The sequence below is a fragment of the Rattus norvegicus genome, chromosome 10, assembly GCF_021556685.1.
Source record: "Rattus norvegicus strain SHRSP/BbbUtx chromosome 10, alternate assembly SHRSP_T2T, whole genome shotgun sequence".
Lineage (NCBI taxonomy): Eukaryota > Metazoa > Chordata > Mammalia > Rodentia > Muridae > Rattus > Rattus norvegicus.
In genome coordinates this window covers 104589768-104615228 of record NC_141543.1, presented here as the reverse complement: position 1 = coordinate 104615228, position 25461 = coordinate 104589768, and the positions used below count along the sequence as shown (strand labels likewise).

Genomic DNA, 25461 nt, shown 5'->3' with positions numbered 1-25461 from the left:
CACACCTGTCACCCTGACTCTCTCAGGGGGACTAGGTCCCACCACCAATCACCAATGCCTTCTTCTTCCAACCCTGACCCACGCCAAGCATTGCAGACTCCTGCGAACACATTCCTAACCCCTTGATCTTCTTACCTAAGTGGCACTTAGCCAGATGGTCCTGAGACAAACACAGAATCCCTAAAACTCAACTCTGCCATTTCCCTCCTCAGAATAGACTGGGCATGATTGGGAACTGGTGACCAAACAAAGACGTGTTTGCAACTGCTTGTGCAGCACTCTGACAGTAGCCAGAAGGCAGGAACAACCCAGATGTCCCATCGGTGGAGGGATGGATGGATAATGTTGCTTACACACACACATGCAATGGCATATTGCCTATGAAAAGGCAGGAAGTGGTGAAGCAGCATCAAAGAGGGCGAAGCTATTATGGTCTGTGAAAGATGCTTGTGACCACTCATGGTTTCTATTCAGAGTGGGTGACTAGACAGAGGGAAAAGCAGTGGTGGATTTTAGGGGCTAAGAAGAATAGAAAATGGAGAGTAACCAGCCTAATGAATGGGGTAGGGGGCAGAAGTTGTGGAGATGAGATGTTCTAGAACTATGGCTAGGCTTTTCTGGGACTAGGGGTAATGGCTTCACAACACTGTGGATGGGTTTAAATGCGACTGAAATGTGTTTTATGCTAGACAAGCGAGATGGCTTGCACATGCAATCGTAGCACTCTGGAGGCTGAGGCAGGGGGTGTGCCATGACTTAAAAGCCTGCTTGGGCTACACAATAAATCCCCAAGTCAGCCTGGTCCACAATCTGTTGAGTCCTTATCTCAAGAAATCAATCCCAAAGTTAATTTTTAAAACCATTTATATTGCTGGTTAGGTGCCTCAGTACTGAATGCTTGCCCACAAGCATGGCAACCTGAGTTCAGAACCCACCCTAAAAGCTAGGTGTGGTGGTATAGGTTTCTAACTCCAGTGCTGGGAAGCAAGACAGAAGGATCCTGGGTGTCAGGGGCCCAAAGCAAACTCCTAACTCCGCAAACTCCAAATGGCAGTTCAGATGTCCAGAAATGAGTTTAACCTGGATCATGGCAGGATTTCTGGCAGTTAGAAAAAAAGCCAGCATCCCTCAGGAACTTGTGAAGTAGGTTCTCCTCCACCCGAAGGAGCCATTTCATTTGCCTTACCTCTGGCAGAAAGGACAAATGGCTACCTGTGATGCCACCTATCAAAGCGCAGGCTGGTACCACAAGTATCCGTTCCACAGTTCAAGGTCCATGCTAGCATCCTACCTCCCTCACCTCCTCCCCACCCTAAAGCCCCTCCCCACGGCTGCTTACTGCTCTTGTAACCCTGCTATTCTGTCTTCTCCCTGCTCAGCTCATCCTTCTCCTGTGACTTCTCCATTCTCTGTCCCCTGCTAATCTCCTCTCTCTCTCTCTCTCTCTCTCTCTCTCTCTCTCTCTCTCTCTCTCTCTCTCTCTCGTGTGTGTGTGTGTGTGTGTGTGTGTGTGTGTGTGTGTGTTTGCGTGTTTGTGAGTGCGTGTGTGTCATATATTCCTGGCCATGTTCCTTCTCCCGATGCCTCCAGTTCTTCTCTCTCTCTCACATCTACCATGAAAGACTTTCCCTTTACCATACCAAGGAATGGTCATGTCGTCACTTTTTACACCGAGCAAGTATGCAGCATGGGTAGTGGTGGTGCCGGCACCATGTTCCCTGGTTGGCATTATGTTAGGGATTTGTACCTTGTTGACAGCAGATCATGTGTAGAGAGGGCTTCGGAACACCTAAGACTGTTTTCATATCATCGTTCTGACGGTATCTCAGCATAACGGTGATTGGTTATTTCCCCGCCATCAGAGAAATGAGCCAATTCAAGCCAGATCGGACTGTATTAAAGGCAAGTTTATGGGAAGCTGCTCTCCGGTGAGTTCACTGGCTCCGAGGATTGAAGCTGGGGTAGTCACCATGAGAAGGGGGGAGGATGAGGAAGGAAAAGATAGGGCACTCGGGGGGGAGAGAGAGAGAGAGAGAGAGAGAGAGAGAGAGAGAGAGAGAGAGAGAGAGAGGAGAAAGGAGGAGAGAGAGGAGAAAGGAGGAGAGAGAGGAGGAGAGAGGGAGAGAGAGGAGGAGAGAGAGGGAGAGAGGGAGAGAGAGGAGAAAGGAGGAGAGAGAGGGAGAGAGAGGAGAAAGGAGGAGAGAGAGGGAGAGAGAGGAGGAGAGAGAGAGAGAGAGGAGGAGAGAGAGGGAGAGAGAGGGGAGGAGAGAGGAGGAGAGAGGGAGAGAGAGGGAGAGAGAGAGGAGAGAGGAGGAGAGAGAGGGAGAGAGAGAGGAGAGAGAGGGAGAGAGAGAGGAGGAGAGAGGGAGAGAGAGGGAGAGAGAGAGGAGAGAGGAGGAGAGAGAGGGAGAGAGAGGAGGAGAGAGAGGGAGAGAGAGGGAGAGAGAGAGGAGGAGAGAGGGAGAGAGAGGGAGAGAGAGAGGAGGAGAGAGAGGGAGAGAGAGGAGAGAGAGGGAGAGAGAGAGGAGAGAGGAGGAGAGAGAGGGAGAGAGAGGAGGAGAGAGAGGAGGAGAGAGAGGAGGAGAGAGAGGAGGAGAGAGAGGAGAAAGGAGGAGAGAGAGGGGAGAGTGTCTCAAATGTCTGGATTACATAGGGAGGAGCCTCTCGGGGAAGGGCAGCCCAGCCCCTGGACTGGAAAATTCAAGGTTGGGGCCGGGTAGAGACTGAGGGATGCTGGGAGAACCTGGAGGCCATGTCTGGTTTGACATGTAAAATGTGCACCTCAGTTCCTGGTCCCGAGTAAAACCAAACAAATGGGTTTTTTAAACATCCAATGCCAGGAATTTAGTAGGCACTTCTAAATATTTGGTGGATGACTAAGTTTGCGAATTATTGTTTTAGAAGTCTCTGAGTAAAACAACCAATAACGTGGGCGAGAGAGGAAGTGAAGATATTTTCACTCAGTAATCCCAGCCCAGTTATCCTGGCGCTACCTGCTTTTCTCTTGTTGCTGTAACAAAATACCGTAAATGCAATTCTTGGGGGTTTTCTTTGTCCCCAGATAACTCCAGGGCGCCTCTACCCCCGCTTTAGCCTGTTTCAGCTCCTGAATAAATGACAAAGAGACCCTGTATTTTTATTAACATGCTCCAAGCACTAAGCTGGGCAGATTCTGAGTTCTAACTGGGCTATGCTGCTGATACCCAGCCACGTGGCCTTTTACCTACATGAGTGTTGGCCTGGCCCGCTCTGGCCCACGTGTCCTCATGGCTGCTCTCTCAGCTTGACCTCCTGCCGAATTCTCCTGGTCCATCCACACCTTCTTCTTTCCTCCCTCGACCCTTATTTTTTCCTTGGGACACCCCCAGACTGGGATCAGAAGACCTGCCCTAGTGTCTTCTCCCTCCCAGTGGTTGGCTGATCAGCACTTTAATAACCAATCAGAGGTGGAGGAAAATGATCTTTACGCAACATTGATACATTTGGTAAGCATGCTCTACCCCCACCCCACGACCACCTCCCCATCACCCCACCCAATCACCACCACCACCACATGACCACCACGACATCCAGCTCTAGGATGTGTAGCTGGAGCTCAACGTTGGGGCAGGGATGAGGCAGGGGCTCAAAGTGAAATGCCTAGCCATGAAAGGCAGTGTTGCTGTTCCTACTTTGTCTGAATGACCCAGGGGCCCTGCAGTCATTAGCATGTGCTTATGGGAAAAATGGCTCTGATGAAGGACTTGCTTCCTGGCATCTTGGTATCCTTAGCCTGTGCAAAGCAGCAGACACCCAACCTCCTGGCTCAGGTTGCTTCCCACCCACCCCCCTTGGTGGGGACTTCCTAGGCTACCTGGGAAACAAGGAGGCAACACATTGTTAATACCTGCTTTGTACCCTGCATTCGCCATTTCTTAGCCATCCTAGGAAGCTAAACAAACAACCATTTTCCAGTGACAACACCCTGAGGGCCCAGCTTGTTAGAAGTCAAGTCCCAAAATACACAGCACAAGGAAGGAGGTGTTCCCTCTTCTGTTGGCTTTCTGATTTGGGTTGTTTTGTTTTGTTTTGTTTTGTTTTGTTTTGTTTCTTTGCAGCATCTTCTTGCCTAGTTTCTTCCTCTACCCAGCCCAATGGGTCTTGGCCCTGTATTTTCTATACTTTGGGCTTCCTCTGGACACATGCTAAAGTGTCTAACCTTCCAAAAGTGCTAGTACTACCAGCAGGGACCGGGATTTCAACCCATGAGCCTGCGGGCGATGACGGGTCAGGTTCAAACCATAGCTTCTCCCCACTTTGAAACTCCCCCGCCGTGCTTAGCTACTCCTTCCCCTCACAAGGCCCGGGGCTCTAATGAGAGTTGTAGAATGAGGGTTGGACTTGCCTCCACCGTTTCACCTTAGTCTTTGGCGGTGAAGAAAGGTGGCCAGATACCCCGGACTCCGAGATCTTTCCTTCTCTCCTTGCAAGCATCCCCCGTTATCCACAGGTCACAGAGTTGAGGGTTCTCTGTTAGCACTTCAGCTAACTCCACACTCCAGGGTGTCCTCACCCTGAAGCTCACGACACCCCCAGGTCTGAAGGAGCGAGCAGGAAGCGTTCTGCATTTCCCTTCCCACCCCGAGTCCTATATGTCTTCAGCTCAGCTTCCTGGAACCTAGTCCATCTGAAGAGCCTTTATATATAATTCCTGTTTGTTTTCCGGACTCAGGCTGGTGCTCAAACAAGGAGACTGCCTGGTCCATCCATGCTCCCTTCCTAGGCAAGAAAGGAAGAGCACAAACTGCCTAACTGCAGGGGACTGACTAGCCAGGGCTCTCTCACTGCCCCCCCCCCCCACACACACACAAAGCATAGTTCTCTTTGCTTTGTACCCGAAGTGGTTCACTTGCTCCATCTAAAGGAGGTGGGGCAGGTGGTGTTGGGCTCTGTCTTTGAACTCAGGCCACATACCCTAAGGGTGAGTGAAGGTATGGTTTAGTCTAAATAAAGGGATAGGAGGAGGGGACAAACACCCTTTCAGTTAAGTTTTTGCATTGGCCAGGAGCCAGGGAGAGAGCAGTGTGACAGACAGGGGCTTCTGTCAGAGGCTGTTGAGAAGGTGTGGACCTCAGACGCATAGCATTCAGCCGCTAAGAGCAGGCCCAGAAGATTGTTTTGCAGATGGAAAAAGAAAGGCGCCTCTGAGCCTCTCCCCTTCCTTCGGCCCTCGCTGCAGTTTCTCTGAGCAGCCAGATTTTTTGGTGGTGGTGGTGGTGGTTTTTTTTTCCTCCCCCAGTTTCTTCTTGGAGCCATCGGTTTATGCTGCCCAGATGTGCACAATGAGTGGGGTTCGAGTTGCGGTTTTCCAGATGTGCTCAAATAGGAGATTTGGCGAAAGGGGAGGCCTGTCTATCTCTTGCGGCCTCCAGAATATCAAGAACCCCCAATCCCACCCAAGTACAGCAGCCACAGAGCTAGGAAAAGAGCATCTGCACTGCCCGTGAAACCTGCCCCAAAGACTCCGAGACCCGGATGAATGTGACACACGTTGCAGACCGATCCCTTATAGCTGGGAACAGATGTTAGCTGTCTTAGATTTGGGGCCTGGAATTAGACGTGGGACTCCTTCACGAATGCACCTGGCTCCTTTCCAGGCCATGGGAGCCCTCAGTGAGCCGTTGGTTAGAGGTTTCTTGCTTGTCCTGATGCCAGACTGGGCAGGGGAGGGAGACTTGGAGCTGTTAGTGCTGTACGCTGGTAGGCGAGAACTGCTTTTGGGAAAGATAAAGGGATGAAGGCTGGAGAAAGGAAAATACGCCAGCTTTCAGGTGGAGCATTCACGGCCGTTTAGCCAAGTACCTCACAGCCTGGTACCTTGAGTCATCATGTGTTGCAGGTCTTAGGAGGTATCCTAGTGGCTGTGATTGGAAACCTTCCAACAGAAAGCAACTTTAGGGATAAAATAGTGTTTATTGAATTTATAATTCTGTTACAGTCAATCATGGAAGGGAAGTCAAGGCAGGAACTCAAAGCCACTTACCACACCCTTCATGGGGAGGGAAGAAAACTGAACGCACACGGGCCAATCCGCTCACTTTTCCTCAGTTAGCTTTCTCATCTCTTAAACTGTTTCCTGTGCAGGCGCAGGAGGGGGAGGGCATGGGGGGGAGGGAGCGTTGTCTCACCAGGGAATGGTGCCAGCCCTCCCCACCAACCTAATGGAGGTTAATTCTCATTGAAACTTACCTCCTCACCTTATAGGCTCCTCATATGGCTACTTGGCTGTGGTTTCAACATGGCACCAGGCTTCCCTTGGAGCCATCAACCAAGAAGAGAGCCCTTTGGAGATTTTTTTGTTTTGTTTTGTTTTGTTTGTTTGTTTTTGGTGGAAACAGGACTGTTGCAAATAGCATTTAGTTTTGTATTTGTTTGTTTGTTTTGCTTTATTTCTTTAACTCACAGTTGTACAGAGGCAGATCTCACACTCCTGTTGCAATGTATGTTTCCAGTGTTTGAATGAGACCCGTTTCTTTTTTTTTTTTAATTTGCTCAACTGTCTTGGTCGGGTGTCTGCGTGGACCCCGGTTGGGGCTAATGCAGCTAACACTGCTGGGGCTCAGAGCATTCTTGGTCTCTGTCTTAGAGTGAACAGGTGAGCACACAGCTCCTGGGTACAAGAACCACCCGCTGCTTGAGGTGGCCTCACATCCGGACAATGCTTTATTTGCTGGTAGTCTTAGCAGGTCAAAGTCCCAAGGAGGGCCTGACTCTGGGATCACAGACCTCATGGATGCCTGCTCTTCTGCACGTCTACAAGGAGAGCCGTGTGTGGATGACCTGAACCACCCTCAGCCACCACCCTGCCTTGTGGCCTGGCCACCTGGTGCCCTTCCCTGCCCGCTTTGGGGAAGGCAGCAGACTTTAGCAGAATGGATGGGTCATCTGAGTCTGAGCTAGACAGGCTCTCGGAATAGCAAGAGAAGGGCGGGGAAGATCCCTTGCGTGCTAAGCCAGCCCTGCTGAGCGGGTAGGGACCCGCAGCCCTGCAGGGAGCACCCAGCCCCTTCCCACCTGCAGGCTCATCAAACACCTTGACAGGCTGCCCGAGTGGGAAGCCGGTGATGTCATCACCAGGCCTGAACAATCAGGCCTTTTAGGGCAGGACGATAACAATCAAAACAGTATGTAAGGGCCTGCCACGCAAGAATACACATGCTCGTTGCCCCTGGGAGGCTCCCGAAGCTGGGGTGAAGTGGGGCTTGTCACAAATACGCCTTTCTCCTTTCCTCACCAGCAGGCCAGGGAACATCGCCTAGAGAGCGAGCTTGTCTAGGTCCTCCCCTGTCAGTTTTGTGGAGAAATCCACAAGCTCCTCCACCACATATCCCAAAGAAGCCTCAACACCACGCTCAGAACTAAACCTCAGGCTGGACAACAACCCATGTGTGTGGGTCCCACTGCACAAGTCCAGGGGTGCCATGCATAAGAAACTCCCCCCAGACTTGAACCCAGATGATGCAGGAGAGTGGCCAGTGTCTTAGGACCTAGAAGAGGAGGTCTGGTGATGCTCACATGTTGTCCTTACAAATCAAGCCTCAGGCATTGTCTCCTCAACAGTGAAGCCCTCCAGACCCTTCATTCAACTCTGCTTAGCCTAGCTCTTCACCAGACGCCTAAGGGCCGGGAGCTATCTTGGTCAGTAAAATGCTATGCAAATGTTAGGATCCAAGTTTGATCCCCAGAACCCATGTTTAAAAAAAGATAGATGTATCAATAGGTACCTAGCATGTGACATCTGTGATCCCAGCACTGGGGACATGGGGATTAAAGGGTCCTGGAGGCTTACTGGCCATCCATCTAATCAAATTAGCAAGCTCTGGGTTCAGAAGCCCTGTCTCAAAATTAATATAGAGAAGATGCAGTGAGGAGAAACACTTGCTACAACGTCTGATGGCCTGAGCTCAGACCCTCAGAAGTCCTGTGATGTTGTGTCCGCTCCATGTCTGTGTTGGTGTCTGTGTCGGTGTCTGAGTCTGTAACCCAGCACTTCTCTCCGTGTGAGAGGCGGGGACAGGGAGGCACCCTGGAAGCTCCTGGGCCAGCCCTCCTGCAGTGCACAACATAACATCAAACAGAGAGAGGCCCTGACTCCAAAACAAGGTGGACAGCAAGGACTGACACCTGAGGTTGTCCTCTGACCTCCACACACATGCTGTGGCATACATGTACCCTCACATGCACAAGCATGTATGCACCATGTACACATATACTTTAAAATAAATATTTTTAGAATATAAGACAATGGTCTAGGAAAATAAGTGATGTCAACCTCTGGCCTTAACATTCACATGGACAGAAATATGAGGCCCCCTTTCCCCATACACACTCATACACATGCACGCACACACGCACGCATGCACGCACGCACAAGTACACATTTCTAAAAATAAATGGAAGAACATAGCATTTGAAACATTTTTTAATAAGATGCCTGAGACTGTGGTGTTTCTATGTATACTCTCACTCACCAACACATACATACACACACATACTCACCAGTGCATGTGCACATATGCAAACAAATACACACACACTTTCGTTGCTTCTAAAAAACAAAAACAAAGAATGAAAACCCATTTGAAACATCCCACTGCTCTCTCAAATCAGCAGAATGGACCAGAACCTCACATGATGAGCTGAGAAGGTATAAGGCAGTTCCTGCTTCCCTGTTGGGGCTTGCAGCCAGATAACCACTTCTCTCTCTGATGGACCAATGGCTAGGTCTGCAGGAAGCTAGCAAGACCCAAAGTGTATATATACTGCAGCCTAGTAACCCGAGGACCAGCCACCCAACTTCCTCACACATATCTGTTTCCTTCCCTACCTGCGAAATAGAATGACACCTGAGAGGCCACTGGGGAGAGGGTTGGGGTGCAACTTGCTGCTACATGCAAAACACTCCCAACCATGCCCAGCCTGTAGTCACACTACACACAGGATTGATTATCTTTTTTTTTCTAGCTAGAGTACCTCAGGCTCTGTCTAGTGGGTAATCAAATACAGGAGTTTGTATCGGCCGCAGGCTGTTGCAGTGGGGTTCACAGACTCTCTGCACATCTCCTGGCATGTGCTCCGTGCTGTCTCATGTTGGAAGTCACGCTGAGCTCAAGACCTGAGAGGGTCTTAGGCAAAATGTCTGAGTTTTAGGCAAAATGTCCGAGTGTAGTGGTCAATAAATGGATTTCAAGGAATACCCCTCCCCCAAATGTACCCTCTAAGCAAGTCATTCAGCATACAAGGATCTGCCTTCCAGAAATAGAGTGCTGGCTACTTAGATATAGCCCCTTGCCTTTGGCCTTGAAAGAGTCCTGGGCTTGGGCTGGGTATTAGCACTGGGGTTTCTTTTTAAAGCCACTGGAGTGTTATGGTAGGACAGTGTCATAGTGGGCAGGTGTCTAGAAGAGATAAGCTTTGAAGTTCATCGCCGTAGGTAGTGTTGTAGGCTTTGACTTAGTGGGGAAGACTTGATTCTCCCAATCAGGTCAGCTCTCATCTTCCTGGCCAAAGCTCGCTTCGCTCCCCCACTATATTCTCTTTCCCTTTCTTCAAAGTGCAGAGCGTCACTTTGTCCATGAAGTTTCTGGATCCACCCCCTGTGCTACTTCCTTTTAGGCCCCTGCCAAGCTTCTGGGATGCGTGGCAATTGTTTGCTCCCAAGCAAACATGGCTTAGGCTTCGTCACTCAGGAGGAGAGCCCCACCTGGCCACACTGTGATCAGAGGACACGGGAGGTCCTCCAGCCCTGACTGGAAGGGTTGTCCACCTGGACATGCCTCAATGTTTGTAAGTGAGCCCACCCCCTTTTCCGCCTCCACCACCCTAAAGTCAGTGGCCACGGGATTCTGAGTATCCAGCTCAGTACTGCCTCTTATGGAAGCCTTGGGTAGGGTTAACGGCAGCTAGCCCATAAGGAGTACCCACTATGAGATCCACACACCAAAAAGAATGGAGAGCCATTGAAAAAAGTCCCCACACTGCTTTCCCACGGAACCCGAATGGATCAGAACCCCACATGAGTAACTGAGACGGTATAAGGTCATTCCTCATATGGCCCCCAGCCTGGGACCTTAAAGTGACTATCTCCCATCTATGCAAAGACCCTGTGAAGGAAGTTCCTCACCATTTTACAGATGAAGCAGTGGCTGGTGCTGGGTCAGTCTCTGGGACTCTGTATTGATTGATTTTCTCATTGCTGTAGCAACAATACCTAATAAAAACAACCTTGGAGAGGACGGGGTTATTCTGGTTCACAGTCTGAGAGAAGACAGTCCATCCTGGGTCGGTGGGTGGGGGTGGGGTAAGAGTGGTAATGGGACATGGCTACAGGAACTTGAGGCATCTGGTCACATTGTATCCATAGTCAGGGAGCAGCAGAATGTCTTGAAGGAGGCACTCATTTTCTCCTTTTTATTTAGTCCAGATCTGCAACCCATAGAACAGTGCTTCCCAACACAGTCAAGCCAATCTACAGACTCCCTTACAGACATTCTTAAGTAATTCTAGATCCGGTCTATCTGATTACCAGTAAGAACCAGCACAGGCTCCCACACGCATGTATCTGGCTCCTTACAGATCACACGGCCTCCAAAGGTATCTGTCTTCTACTGCGCCCGTGAAGGCAGCAAAGAGGTCACCTTTACGGCCCCTTACCACCCAAGTTCTCTGACTTGTAGCTCTGGGAGGTGAGGCTCATCTGAAGAAAACACAGTGGGTAGGCAGGAGGGCAGCCATTGGGAGGCTAGGGGAAGGAGAGCCAGGCTTCCTTCCTGCTGCCCCTAGGTTTTTAAGGAAAAGCCTAAGTACTGGCCAGTCCCTTGGGATGAATGTTCTGTGAGGAAAAGGGAAGGAGGCTATTCTTTAGCTGGCAACCTGGAAGGGCCCAGGCCTTTGCCGCTGCATAGTCACCAGGTTTCAGATCAAGGAATGACAGGGACCAGCTGGGGAGTGTTTCTTCTGCCCTTGGATCCAGACCGAAGAGGCCCCGTCTGTGAATGGGCGCCCCTTGACCTTGCCTGTACCTCGTTGGCACCTGCATGGGCCTGGCTGCACAATCTGCTTAGAGTCCGTATTTGTGACTGAGCCCAGCCTGTCTTCCCCACCCCCATCCATTCTTCCCAACCCTGGGGGTTCCCAGCAGCCTCCTGGCCCCACACAGCCTGAATTGTTTCTTTGTAACCAGCCCAGCCCTGGAGCATAGTATCCATCTTCCTCTGCCACTGCCTTCGCTTAAGTCCCGGCAGCAGTGCCTGGCTGGCCCTTACTGTCACTCATACCAGGGGGCGGGGTGGAGACAGCAGCCTACAAGGGTTGTGCTGACTTCCTCAGGCTCTTGAGGGTTTTAGGGAGCCGGCTGTCTAGAGGGAGATGGGGGAGGGGGAAGCTGGCCTCAAACTTGCTGTGAAGCTGAGAATGACCTTGTACTTCCTCAGGCCTCCACCTCCTAAGCGCTGGGATCTTTATCCACTAGGTTTACTCTGCACCCAGAATCTAACCCAGAGCCTTCTGCATGATGGGCAAGCACTGTGCAAACTGAGTTACATCCTCAGCCCCAGGGTTATCTGTTTTAAGTACCCACTACCCTTCCAAGATGTTATATTCCTTCTCCACAACAGATTAAAAAGTCCTCCCCTGGGACTTGTCCCTGCCACTGCCCATGCAAGGTAACCAGCCTCACCCCCCAAGGTGTCCCCCAAGGGCAGTCTTCGGTTTGGTAGTACCAAGTCTTCTGCCCTCTCCCCCAAAGACCCTCAGTAACCATTCCTCTGGATCTGGTCCACCCTGGGAAATTCTGACTCCCCAGGAAAAGGAAAGCAGAAATCTGAACACTCAAGCCAAAGCCAACTTTAAAGAGAGGCAGCCCTTCCTTCCACACAGACCCTTGGCTCACCTTTCCCAGGAGAGGCCTCCTCAGGGGCTGCTCCTGCCCCTGTGGTTGCAGCCTGGCTCCCTGAGAGCCACTTACCTGCCCCCAGCTGCCAGTGTCCCTATCCTGTTAACCCTTTCCTGGCCCTCTGGTCAGGTCCCCTCTCTCATGCCTTCCAGGATGCACGGCTGGGTCAGAAAGGGGACACTGCTATCCACACATTCTGCTAACATGAGAAACCCAGCAACGAGAATTTTGCTTGGCTTTGAAGGGTGCGGTGGCAGAGTTAGTCTTGTGTGTCGTCCGGTGCCCTTTTGGATAAATACTGCCTGAAATCTTGTAGCAAGTCCTGGAAAGGAAACCTCATTTTAGCTCTCCCTTCCCCAAGCTGCAAGGAAGGAGGTCAGCCAGGCCTGTTTGCCCAGGAATGCCTTTATAGAGGGCTTGGCTGTACAAAAAGACTATGGTGGGGGCCTCCTCCGAGCCATCGGCTCTCTGTTAGGTATATCTTCTCCTCCTCACAGTGTGCCATTCCTGCCAGCACATCCAGACCAGCGGTAGGCTCAGAGTTTGTCCTCTGAAGACCTTCCCTGACAGCTGAGCCCTTCCCTCCTTTCTCTCTCTGTCTTTGATGTTCATTAGTCCCCAATGAACCAGCTCAGAAATTCTGGTAGACTTTGTGGCCACTGCTGCTTTGTCAGTCCTGGAATCCCCGCCAGGGCCCTCCCTAGTCAGATTCTACAGAGCAGACACCCAGTCTGCAGAGCCCCCATGCATTCACAGTGGCCCTGGTGTCCCTGGCCTGTGTTGGTAATCAAGACAGCGGCAGATCAGGCTCTCAAAATGGAGACGGCCCCAAACACTGCCTTCACCTCACCCTTGCTGCTGATGTTGACCATCAGCCGTCGCTCCTCAGAGTGTTTCCGTCAGACTTTGCAGACATGGGTCCCCAAATTCATCTGTCTGCAGAGCTGTCCCAGGCCTCTGGTAAAGCTCCCTGGTGACTGGACCGGAGAACTGGTTCTGAGAGCCCTGGATTCAAGTCATGCCCCAGAGCCGATGCTGATGATGAGGGAGAGAGGAAGACCCCATCTATTGGCTGCCTTCCCTACCCATCTGTGCTGTGGGTGTGGAGTGTCTCCTAAAGACTCGTGCACTGAAGGCCTTGTCCCCAGCCGATCAATCCAGACACTGAGATATGATCAGATTGTAATGGCTCTGACCCCCTCTTTGTCATTACTGATGGATTCATGATTCAGTGGCATCTGGGTCAGCTGACACATACTCACAAAGGTGGGACCTAGTTAGAAGTAGATCACTAGAGACATGTCCTTGGAGGTTGTCTCTTGTCCCAGGCCCTTCCTCTGTGTTTACTTCCTAGATGTCATGTGAACAGCTTTGCTCTGCCCTGTGCTCCCTGTCATGATACTCCCCCTATGACCAAGCACAGGGAAGCAAGGTGACTACAGACTAAATCCTGGGAAGCTGTGAGCCAAAGCAAATCCATTCATCCTTCCTCCCTTCCTTTCGTCCGTCCCTCCCTCCCTCCCTCCCTCCCTCCCTCCCTCCCTCCCTCCTTCCCTCCTAATGTGTTTATGTTAAGCATTTTGTGACAGCAATGAAAAACTAACATGATGTGAAGCTGGGAATGGGAATGGATGTGTGTGCATGTGTGTTCATGTGTGCATGTGTGTGCTTGTGTGCACACACACATTCGAACACTCTCATAAAGGAGAGCTGAATTTAAAAGGGTCATGTAGGAAGGAGAGAAGGCAGAGGGACTTTAGTTTCAGCCCGCACCGTGGTCTCAGGAGCCCAGGAATGTTCAGGATACACTTTCTGATCCTAAAGCAAAGCATTGCCCTGCAGAGAAAGACCTGGCAGGATCGCAGGGTGCGGCTGTAAACCTTGTGCCAGGGCTAGGGCAGGGCAGTGACAACGAGGCTTGCCAGGGATGGAAGAATGGGGTTTCTGTACTGCTTATCAGACTTCAGCTCCAGGGCAGGATATGGAGGAAGCTTCCCCAACCTGCCTGGTGGATGGTAGGACTTTGGACAGAAAGCCATCACTTTAGACTTGACACTGGGTTGGTGGCTCCATGCCCATGCCTAGATAGGTCACTTTCCTCACCTGTGTGTATGGAGGGTGGATACTAACTGTGGACCATTAGGCAGCCACAGATCTCTTCCTCTGCATCAGAGAAGAGACACGGGGCATAGCTTGACGCCCTAGGATGATCTCTTCCTGGCTCTGGAACAGGTCAGGGAAGCTGGTCTCATTTGGTCATCATTTGGGGAGGGCAAGGAAGGGATGATGCTAAATATAACCAATGCTCCCACTGGCTATCGAGAAGACAGCAGGGAGTACAGAAACGTTGGCAGGAACTTATCCTTGAGATGTGTTTCTTCCACGGAAATGCACGCCCAGTATTTTCCTCTCCTGGAATATGAGCGCAGGGTCTTCTTGGGCATAAAACTGGTAGAAGTTTCTAGAACAAAATGTAGTTCTCCCTGTGGCTGACTGGAACAGAAGTATAAGGTCTTCTATCCCAATCAGGAACCAACACAACCTCTATATTAATGTCTTCTCTACTGCTGAGATGACAGTGACCGAGGCCACTTAGCAAAGAAAGCGTTTAATTGGGCTTATGGTTTCAGAGGATTCAAGTTCACGATGGCGGAGTAAAGGCACGGCTGTAGGAATACCTTGGAGCTCGGATCTCAAACTGAACACAGGAAGCAGAGTGCACACTGGGAATGGCACTAATGCTTTGGAGCCTCAAAGCCTACCCCCCACCCCGTGACACACCTCCTCCAACAAGGTCACACCCTTTAGTCCCAGGTAGTTCCACCAGCTGGGGACCAAGGATTCAAAGATATGACTTAACTAAACAGAGTGCACGCCAGCTAAATGTTTATAAGTTCAATTATGGTAGGGTTGATCCTTGTCTAAGAGACTCCTCGAAATGGTCCCAGGGTGCAGGGACATCGAAATGCGTATCTATATGTGGTGACAGTGTGTGAAGGCAAATATGGTATGAGATGAACCCCTCAAACAAGGTAGAGATTTGATATTTAATACTGAGTGTTATCTGTGGTGCTCTTTGCTGGAATCAGGTCCAGAGGGCCAGGGCCAGAGCTGGCCTGGTGGGCTCTCAAGGCCCCAAGTTGTGTTCTTTTCCTGGGATCCTGGGGCCAAGGATGGAGTGGCCAGTAAAGACAGGGTAGGCGCAACTGCTGGTCTGCAACCCCCCACCCCTTATATCTGTCCAGAGCTAAGGGGCAAATTCCTGCTGCGAGCAAAGTGGACAGACAGGCGTCAATTGACCAAAAAGCCAAGCATGAGGTAACCGGTTCTCTTTTCTGTCCAGTCTACCCACAACTCCTTCAGGCCCTAGGCCAGCATTGCTAGTTGATGCCCTTGAAGGTCTGCTATCAGAAGGGCCCTCCATGGAGGGACTACCCCTAGGACCTGTCCAACCAAGGTAGAGTCTTGTTCATTACCATTTTGTTGCACTCAGCCTGGCCCCGTTCCCTCCTGTGACATTGTCTCCCTTCTTTGCAGGTTGGCATTGCACATTATGAATTGCAACCATGCAGGTGCCCCATCTCCCTTGATCAGTTCTGTGTTGCCTGTGTGCCCGCCTATTCCTATTCTCTGTTCGTCATGACCTAGTCTCTGGCTTCAGCACAAAGCAGTCCCGCAAAGACAGGTCCCTAGATTTGACTCGGGTGCACAACACAAGCCCCTAGTGTCCTGCAGAGGCAGAAAGCCAGAGGCTATCACAGCAAATGCCACCCAAGCCCAGAGAAATGCAGCAAGAGCCCACGGGAAACCTGAGCCTGGAGCCACATCAGCGTCACCTCCAGATTCTGTGTCTTTACTTCCTTGTACTGTTTCTCATGTGCCGTCTGGATAAAGCGAGCTACGCCCATCTCTGAACTATAGGGAACAGGAACTCAAGGGCACAGCCTATCTCTCGGTGTTAAGAGTCTTTCGGGCATTGTTAGGTTGTCCTGTAACATGATCACCCCTCAAGATGGAGGCCAATATCTCCATGTTGTACACAGATAAAAGTCCAATGATCGACACAGACTTGTACAGCAAGATGGTGGCAGGACTTGAACCATCCCGACTCGGAGCCAGCATGTTCTCTGCTGCACTCTATCATACTAAGGACAGAGTGTGACCTGGGACTCAGGACAGGAGGGCAACAAGGAGGAAGATGTTACTCCCTCCTACGATGCTACTACCTACCTGTGGGTCCTCTTTCTTCCTTTGCCCACCACAAAGCTCCCTGGTACCAAAGAACTTAACAGGTCCCCCACTTCAGGGTTTAATAGACCCCCCACTTCAGGACTTAACAGGTCCCCCACTTTCAGACAAGACTTTTAATACATTATTCTAATTTTCTCTCTATTACTATGATTCAAACATTCTGACCAAGAGCAATTTAGGAGAGAAAATGGCTTATTTCAGCTTACAGATTACACACCATCACTGAGGGAAGTCAGGATAGAAAATCGATCAGGAACTTGAAGCAGAGACCATGGAGGAGTTCTGCCTGCTGGTTCGCTCACAGGGTCATCCTTAGCTACCTTTCTTATATGGCTCAGGATCATCGTCCTAGGGAATGGTGCTGCCGACAGTGGACTGGGACCTCCTAATCGATGAATCATCAAGACACATTGCCTACAGGCTAGCCTGACCAAAGCAATCCCTCTCTAAGATGACTCTTAAGCTGTGCTAACTGGGTCACGTACCTTCTTGTTTTTGCAGGAATCTGGCCATTGGAATTGGGATTCAAAATTTCCCAGAGGGCCTGGCTGTCAGCCTTCCTCTGCGTGGAGCAGGCTTCTCTACCTGGAAAGCTTTCTGGTGAGTGTACCAGTCAGAAAGAGAGAGTCAGAAGAGAGTCATGTGGGCTATCAACTGCTCAGTGTGAAATCCTTTTGGCAGGGTCAGGCTCTTGTTGGAAGCCATGTTGGAAACCCGTTGCGGGGCTCTGGAAATACACCACAAATGTGGGTATATGTTGTATCCACAGTGGAGACCCCAAGAAACAAGATCATTTCTTGACCCTTTGACCTTTACATGACCAGCTTGAGTGGCTATGTTCCTTTTCAAAGGCCTCTGTGGTTAGAAACCCGCAGCTCTCAGCACTGAGCACTTCCCCCCTAATAGGTCTCCTGTAGATGTCACAGTGTCCTGTAGATGACCCAGGGAGTCCTTGCATGAGCTGCTCTCATATGTCCCCATGTGGGACATGGGCGTCACACATTACTTTACTAAAACAGTAGCTGACCTACAACGTAAGCTCACAGCGCTCACATAGACGGCTAATAGGGACAATTTAAAAACGCCTTCCATTGTACAAGGCCCTGTGGCTTGCAAGTTTGTACGTGTACTTAAATGATCATGTTTCCACTTTCTACAGATTTCTTTCTCCATTGTTAGAGTCCCGCAAATAGAGGCTTTGGGAAAGAAGGGAGGTGGGTGGCCTCAGAGATTCTCATAATCTACCAAAGCCACAGCTGTCATTTCAGATCGTTGAGGCACCAGGAAGAAAGGAGGGGGAGGGGGATGAGGAGCTTTGCGGTCAGCACCAAGATCCGAAAGTGAAGCTTTTCTCCTTCTCCCTCCCAAACTCCGGTCTGGGCTTGATGTCAAAGCTACATTTTCCAGAGACGAGGCCACAGGCAGAGGTCTAACAGACCCAGAGGGCTGTCTGTCCTGCTGCTCTGTTGGTGAAAACACAAGAAGACAGGGTGTGGTATCTACTCTAAAAGATTCATTAGCCAAAGTAGGGTCTCTCCCCATGCCCATTTTTGCTTCTAGCCAGAGAGGGACTGGGATCTCACAGTTCATACAACTTGCCCTTCTTTCTGGGGAGGCTGGCTGTGGGAGATGTCCCCATCCCCGTGATACAGACAGGAGGACCGAAGCTCAGAGGCTGTGCACCTTCCCAAGCGCCCGCTTCAAGAAGGAGACCTCTACTCTTGTCCTGCTGGTGTTGTGCCTGTAGCAGGTGGTGTCTGCCTTCAGGGCCCTGGCTTAGCTCTTGCCCTTCCCGTTCTCAATGACCATTCTGTGTTGCTCCTTTGATCATAGCTCATTTGGTCCGAAGTAGTGCCTACCTCCCCTTGCTAGCTTAAATGAAGGAATTCCTTAAAAGGAGGAATCTCATCTTAAGCCACGATGGCGGTTCTGGGAGTAGAGAGTAGAGAACATACTGTCAATGCAGAAATGGCCAGGTAGGCCAGCCTCTGCCACGTAAGTGTGTAGTGTTAGCCTAACCCCTAAACATGCCTACCACAACTGGACACACCAAGACCCTTCCTAATCAGTGTCCCGCCAATCTACATAGGCATCTTTGGATGAGCAGATTGATAGCTTGTTCTACAGCTATACAAAGACTGGTTCTCATCCTTGGAAAGACATTCCACTACACAGGCTGGGATGATAGCTCAGTGCGGAGGGGACTTGCTACGCAAGCACAAAGATCAGAGTTTGAATCCCCAGCACCCATGTCAAAGCCAGATGTGACCATGTGTGCCTGTGACCCCAGCGTTGTTTGACACAAGAGGCTCACTGGGGATTGTTGGCGTCCTGCCTGGCTTCAGGGAGAAAGAGTGTGTCAAGGGAATAAAACAGTAATAGAGCAGGCACCCACATCCTCTCTGGCCTATACACACACACACACACACACACACACACACACACACACACACACCCCACATATAACATACACATGCACACATATTACACACATACTTTCATATATACACCACACACACACCACATATAACACACATGCACACATACCACACACATACATTCACATGTACACCATACACATACCACATATAACACACATGCACAGATACCACACACATACTTTCACATATATACCACACACACCACATATAACACACATGCACACATACTACACACATATATCCACATGGACACCATACTTACACACACACACACACACACACACAGACACCACATATGACACACACATGCACACACTCTGAACTTTTTTTTTTTAAAAAGCTACAGGGAGGATACACCTTGAGAACATTATGCAGTTGAAATAAGCCTCCCCCCTCCAAACCCATATACGATTCTGTGTATAGGAAATATCCAGAGGCAGTCAACATATAGAGAGAAAAAGATGGAGAAATTCCTGGTGACAGAGCTGGGAGGAGGGAGAAATGGACATGGCTGCTGGTGGCCATGGACTTCTTTCTAGGATAAAGACATTGGAATTGATGGTGATGTCCACTTAACCTTGTAAACTCACTAAAAAACTAGTGACTACACAGAGAATGGTACACGGGATACAAGTTATGTCCCAATCAGATTGTCAATGTCAAAGACAACATAGGCTACTCAAAGATCTGAAGGAAATAAGGGTACGAGGCTCGCAAGGAGCTGTTCCTTACAACATGGCCTGACAAGATGGCCACCATACAGGTCTGCTTTCTGGGGTGGGATCACCGGTCTGGGCAAGTGACACGTCCGCACGGGTCAGTGTCTCCGTTCCCTTCACTGCTCCATGTCTCTACCCTCCTTAGGTATGGACAGCTGAGCGGCATGGTGGAGCCCTTGGCTGGGGTCTTTGGAGCCTTTGCGGTGGTGCTGGCTGAGCCCGTCTTGCCCTACGCGCTGGCCTTTGCCGCCGGTGCCATGGTCTACGTGGTCATGGACGACATCATCCCCGAAGCCCAGATCAGGTGGAGAGCTAGTCTCAACTATACTGTCCCAAGCCCAGTCTGAGACTACCCTCTCTCTCACGCTTACCCTCTCTTCCTTTCTCTCTCCTTTGCTTACTCCCAAGATCCCTCTGCCCCTGGCCACAATTATTCCTGTCCCTCCTCTGCTTGCTAAAACTGAAATAAAGGGGAGGAAGGTGACATCACACAGTGGCATAAAGCAGGGGATTTTTGGTCCCCAGCCCCTTGACAAAATAGCCACCTTTAGATTCTCTCTCTCTCTCTCTCTCTCTCTCTCTCTCTCTCTCTCTCTCTCTCTCTCTCTCTCTCTCTGCTGGAATGAGGAGAGTGATGGCCTCAGAGGTGCAAGCGATAACCATAAGCGTGTGTTTTATTATCTTGTCATGGGGCCAGCCAGGTGTCAAGAGGGAGGGTGGGCAGGGGAGGGGCCTTGCCCGGTCTCATTCAGCTTTGTATAACAGAATAATTCTGAAGCCCATTGATCATGACAGACGAATGTCTTTAAGGAATAATAACCAGGGCCGGAGAGACAGCTCTGTCAGCACTGTACTTGCCACTCCAGAACCCACATGAAAAGCCAGACATGGTGGCATGAGCTTGTAATCCCAGCACTGGGGAGGGACAGACAGCTGGATTCCTGGTGACCCGTGCCTAGCCAGATTAGCCAAATCTGAGAATCCCAGGCCAGTAAGAGACCCTGTCACAAAAAAATAGATAGCACTGGAGGAGAAATGGCTCCTATAACCTTCCCCAACACACATGAAGAAAACATAAGAAATGCTCACTATGTTTTAAAGTGTGTGCGTGGTGTGCATGCATGCATGTGTGCGTGGTGTGTGTGTGTGTGTGTGTGTGTGTGTGTGTGTGGTGTGCATGGAGGTTCAAAGTCATATCCCTGGAACTATAATCATAAGCAGCTGTGATCCTACTGATACGGTGCTAGGAACCGAATTCTGGTCCTCTGTAGAGCAGCAATGCACCTAACTGCTGAGATCTCCCCAGCCCTCCGGCCAACTCCTCTTGGTTTGTTCAAGCCTGGGACTAGAGAGCTCTGGTCAAATGATTTCCCTGTGCTGCAGCCCCTGGCCATGGCTTTGGACCAGGAGGGGACGTTCACTGGGTGTTTGGTACCCAACCATCAGTGCTGCCACGGTTGGTAGAATACCTTGTTGTGATTGGAGTCATCAGCCCTGACAGGGTCATAGGAAGCAGCAGCTAAGTCTTACCGTTCTCCTTTCCTTTCTTCCTAGTGGCAACGGGAAACTGGCATCCTGGGCCTCCATCCTGGGATTTGTGGTGATGATGTCCCTTGACGTGGGCCTCGGCTAGCTCTGAGAACCTTGGGACCCCATGAAGGAAAGCACCAGACTTCTGCAGGACCATGAGCCTCTCTTCACATTAAAACCCCATTCCTTTCTCCCCTCCGTCTCCTTACCCCAGATCAGCTCTGATTACATTTTTTTTTTTTTTGACTTTCCGTTTTGCTTTGGAGGGAGAAGCTGGTTTTCTTTGTAAATCTCAAGGTGTCATAGAACTGTAGATTTGTGTTTTGGCCACTGAGTGGAAGGAATCTTTCTTCAGTGGGTAACCCCTACTGTCCCACCTCCGGTCTCCCTTTCTAGACTCAACTTCAACACCTCAGGGTCACCTCCAGAAGTCAGCTCCTGGGATACAAGCTCTGAGCATGTTGGCCTAAGGTTTTGGAGCAGGTTGCCAGGGCCCCTAGTGCTCCTTCTCCATGGACCTCTGTCCATCTAGGATGCCGGGACAGAAGCAACAGGAACACAGAAGCCTGCTCGCCAAGGCTGAACCAGCGTAACAGGGTCTGCTTCCTCCAGGGAGGCACGCACAGGAAGGCCCACACACCGAGGGCAGGAAGTCAGCTTGTCTCTCTCCTAAAGATGGGCACTGCTGAAGTTAGAGAAATATGGAAACAAGGGTGACCATGAACATGCAGCGCTCTGAAGAGTGCCGTGAGTAGGTTTTAAGCTGAGCCCCCTCCCCCCCACGTCCCCGCTCTTTGTAGAGGACAAGAGCAGGCACTTAGTCCTGGCTCCCACGTCTCCTAGCTATTAATCTTGATGTGTTTATAGCCTTTGTTTTCCTGAGAGACTTGTGGATACCAGCAAATTGCAAATACACAACCCCCTCATTGACTCACAGAGTCACTTAAGTCAACTCTAGGGAATGACATGCAGAGCCCGACAAGGCTTCTTCTCCGCTGGCCCTTTGGAAGCTTACAAGCCAGAGCCGCTGAGCTTCTGCAGAAGCTTTGTGGGAATCTGGCCAGCAGGCTTCTAGTGGGGAAGGAAAGGGGAGGAAGAAGAGGTATTTTTTACATTTCCTTTCTTAGAAAACTCAAAACTCTGAGGTGATCCTGAAGAATGACTGGACCTGGACTACATGCTAACCTGCTCCATCATACATGTCGCTCCACCATCTGCCCTCCCAACGCATCAGCCCTGAGCCCTCCCTGGCTGGGGAGTGTGTGGGACTCAGAGAAAAGGCTTCACCCGGGAGCCAGGCACTTGGGTACTGGGTTCTCAGTATCTGCCCTCTGTGTTTACATGTTCCGTCCATCCATGGATGGATACTGTAGTCTGTGAATGCTCAAGATCCCAGAGGCCAACCTCGGCCGGATGTGTCTGTTCTTCTGAAAGCACTTGATGATCAAAAAGACACATCCAGAGATCTGATTGGTTGAGGTTAGCTGGTTTGGTGATTGGCACGTGTGTATATTTCTATCCTTAGGTCTCCGTGTGTCGTTCTGTTGCTGCAAATCACCCTTTCTGCTGGATAAGACCTCGTAACTGTGATTCATGTCAATAAAGGGAATTTTGTCATGCATGAGCTGTGTCCTCTTCAACACCAACGCTTTCTAGCCACTGAGGCCCCTCTCCTACACCGCCCCGGCGGGCGGGAGCAAAGAGATGCCCACAGCAGGGTGAGTGGTCACCGTCAGGCTGCAAAAAACCACATCCAACTCCAGCTTACTTAAACAAAGGTGACTGATGGGTGGGTGTTAAGAAACTTGGAGGATCTAGTAAGAGAATTGGGCTTGGAGATGAGGTGGTTCTAAGGCAGTTAGAGATCCGGGCTGCAGCCCAATGGTATTTGGAAAACCATTAGGTGCCATGCCCCTGGTGCTGGTGACTGACTAGTGGGCAGGCCTTCTGAAACTCCCGCTCCCTCACACCTCCAACAGCATCAGGAGAATTGGGCTGTCCGGATTGTCCCCATCCTTCCAGTTCTGATTCCTTCAAGGTCAGGGTTAGGAGAGATGGTCACCCAACAGAAATTTGCGTATACATGCTGTTATACATTACACACACACACACACACACACACACACACACACACACACACATAGTGCACAAACATCCACCTAGAACTTGAATCCTGTGCCCATGAACTGGCTGGCCTTACCCCTTATCAGGAATCCCATTACAGTAGGTTTTCTAGATTTGGGTTTGGGGTTGGGTTCAGATGCTAGAGAGCCACAGGAAGAGACAAGATTGACTCAGGGTATCACTGACTATTTCACTGTAACTCTCTTTTCTCATTCTGCAAAGGTCATTGGCTCAGAAGTTGTTGCCATTCCTCAAACCATCAAACGTCACTCGCCCCCTTCACAGAAGGAACTAGCCCAGTGGTGTGACAGTCCCCATTCTAAAAGTGTCTATATTAGAGTCCATTTTGATACATATGCTTTCTCCCAAACTATATAAATAAGAAAATCTTAATCCTAAAATTACATTGGTTCATAATTCTCATTGTTTTGTGTTTGCCAGTCTGCTGCTCTTGTTTGAGGGTGTGCCCAGGGGTTTCTTGAAACCTTGATTCCCCAATGCGGCAATGTCTCAAGGTTGGGAGATGCCTGCTGTTTAATTGGAGCTCAGAGGTCAAAGGGCACTGTTCTGCAATCTGGATTAAATCTGGAGTATGGTTCTTCCTGTCCTACCATGATAGGACATGATATCACTGGCCTTTAAAGCTTGTGTCATAGCTTCTGTCAACTTGACACAAAAAGACGTATTTGAGGAAAGGAAATCTCAATTGAGGAATTATTCACCAGATTGGTGGATGTTTCTGTTGGGGGAAATTTATTAACAATTGATGAGGAAGGACTTGGCCCACTGTGTGTCCAGCCAGGCCTCTTCTTCAGTTCCTGCCTCCAGGTTCCTACTTGAGTCTCTGTCTTGACTTCCTGCAATGACGGAAAGGGTGAGCCCAATAAATCTCTTCCCCCTCAAGTTGCTTTTGGCTGTGGTGTTTATCATAGCAGCAGAGGATCAAACTAAAACAGACTGTCCCCAGAGTCTGGCTGGCTGGAGCTGCTGAGTTAATGCTCTATGCTGAGTAAATTCTTTTCTTTATATAGCCCTTAGCCTCGAGTGCTTTATTACAGCCATGGTAAACCAACTAAAACTCTTCTGAAGCAGACCAGGCTTGCAGATTACTAAGCATGTGCCCATGAAGAACTTCTACTTTCTGCTAAGACGCTGTCAGTAAAGGAGGCAGGGGAATGACAGTGTCCTCCTTTCCACCATTAATTAATGTATTCACTTTACATCCTGATTGTAGTCCCCCTCCCTCTTCTCCTCTGAGTCCCACCCTTACAAATCCCTCCCCCAAGCCCTCCTTGGGTACAACCTCACCCTGGGACATCCTATTGCAGCAGAACTAAGCACATCCTCTCCCACTGAGGGCTTACCAGGCAGTCCAGCTAGGGGAAGGGGATCCAAGGGCGGGCAACAGAGTCAGAGTCAGCCTCCACTCCAATTGTTAGGGGACCCACAGTAAGATCAAGCTACACTTCTATAAATATGTAGGGGATGTAGGTCCAGCCTGCCTTTTCTTTTCTTCTTCTCCCCCCCCCCCACGGGCTGAGGACCGAACCCAGGGCCTTGCGCTTGCTAGGCAAGTGCTCTACCACTGAGCTAAATCCCCAACCCCACTGCCTACTCTTTTGTTGGTGATTTAGTCTCTGTGAGCCCCCGTGGGCCCAGGGTAGTTGACTCTGTAGCTCTTGTGGTGTCCTTGACCCCTCTGGCCCCCTCAATTCTATCCCTCACTCTTCCACAGGATTCCCTGAGCTCTGCCTGATGTTTGGCTGTGAGTCTCTGCATCTGTTTCCCTCAGCTGCTGGATGAAGCCTCTTGGGAGACAGTTATGCTAGGATCCTGTCTGCAAACATAGCGGGATGTCATTAATAGTTTCAGAGGTTGGATCTCTCCTATGGGATGGGTCTTAAGTTGGGCCAGCCGTTGGTTGGCTGTTCCCTCAGTCTCTGCTCCATTTTTATCCCTTCACATCTTGTAGATAGGCAGGACAAATTTTAGGTCGAAGGTTTTGGGGCTGGGTTGATGTCCTTCTCCCTCTACTGGAAGTCCACCCTGGCTACATGAGGAGGTCACTTCAGTCTCCACATCCTCTGCTGGTAGGAGTCTCAGCTAGGGTTATCCCCACAGACTCCCTGGAGCCTCCCCTCATCCCTGGCCTCCAGCTAAGTCCAGAGAGGCCCCCATTGACTTCTGTTCCCACTTCCAACCCTCTCCGCCCCTCCCTCCCCACAGCTGATCCCCATCCTCCTCCTCATCATCACTTCCTCTCTCTATCCGCCTCCAATGACTACTTTGTTTCCCCTTCTGAGATTCATGCATCCTCCATCGGGCCCTCTCTGTCACTCAGTTTCTTTGGGTCTATATGTGAAGAGTCCCAGTCATACAGATTCCCACATCATGAACTTCCCTACCAGGCCATGGTGGAAACCACCCTCCCAAACAGAGCCAAAACAAACCCCTCTCTACATTG

At 50.4% G+C, this 25461-nt stretch overlaps 1 protein-coding gene across 11 annotated transcripts in view; it reads left to right on the top strand.

Annotated features, from left to right (window-relative positions):
* The window catches only part of Slc39a11 (solute carrier family 39, member 11), a 409809-nt gene extending 387315 nt beyond the window's left edge, over window positions 1-22494 (top strand). For 10 of the 11 annotated variants that reach the window (XM_087570871.1, XM_087570870.1, XM_087570867.1 and 7 more), the window contains 3 exons: window positions 16685-16783; window positions 19489-19647; window positions 20898-22494. In XM_087570871.1, the coding sequence (XP_087426997.1) occupies window positions 16685-16783; window positions 19489-19647; window positions 20898-20976 (337 nt within the window). In that variant the 3' untranslated portion in view covers window positions 20977-22494. 11 annotated transcript variants of the gene reach the window in all.
* The last annotated feature ends 2967 nt before the right edge of the window (window positions 22495-25461 follow it).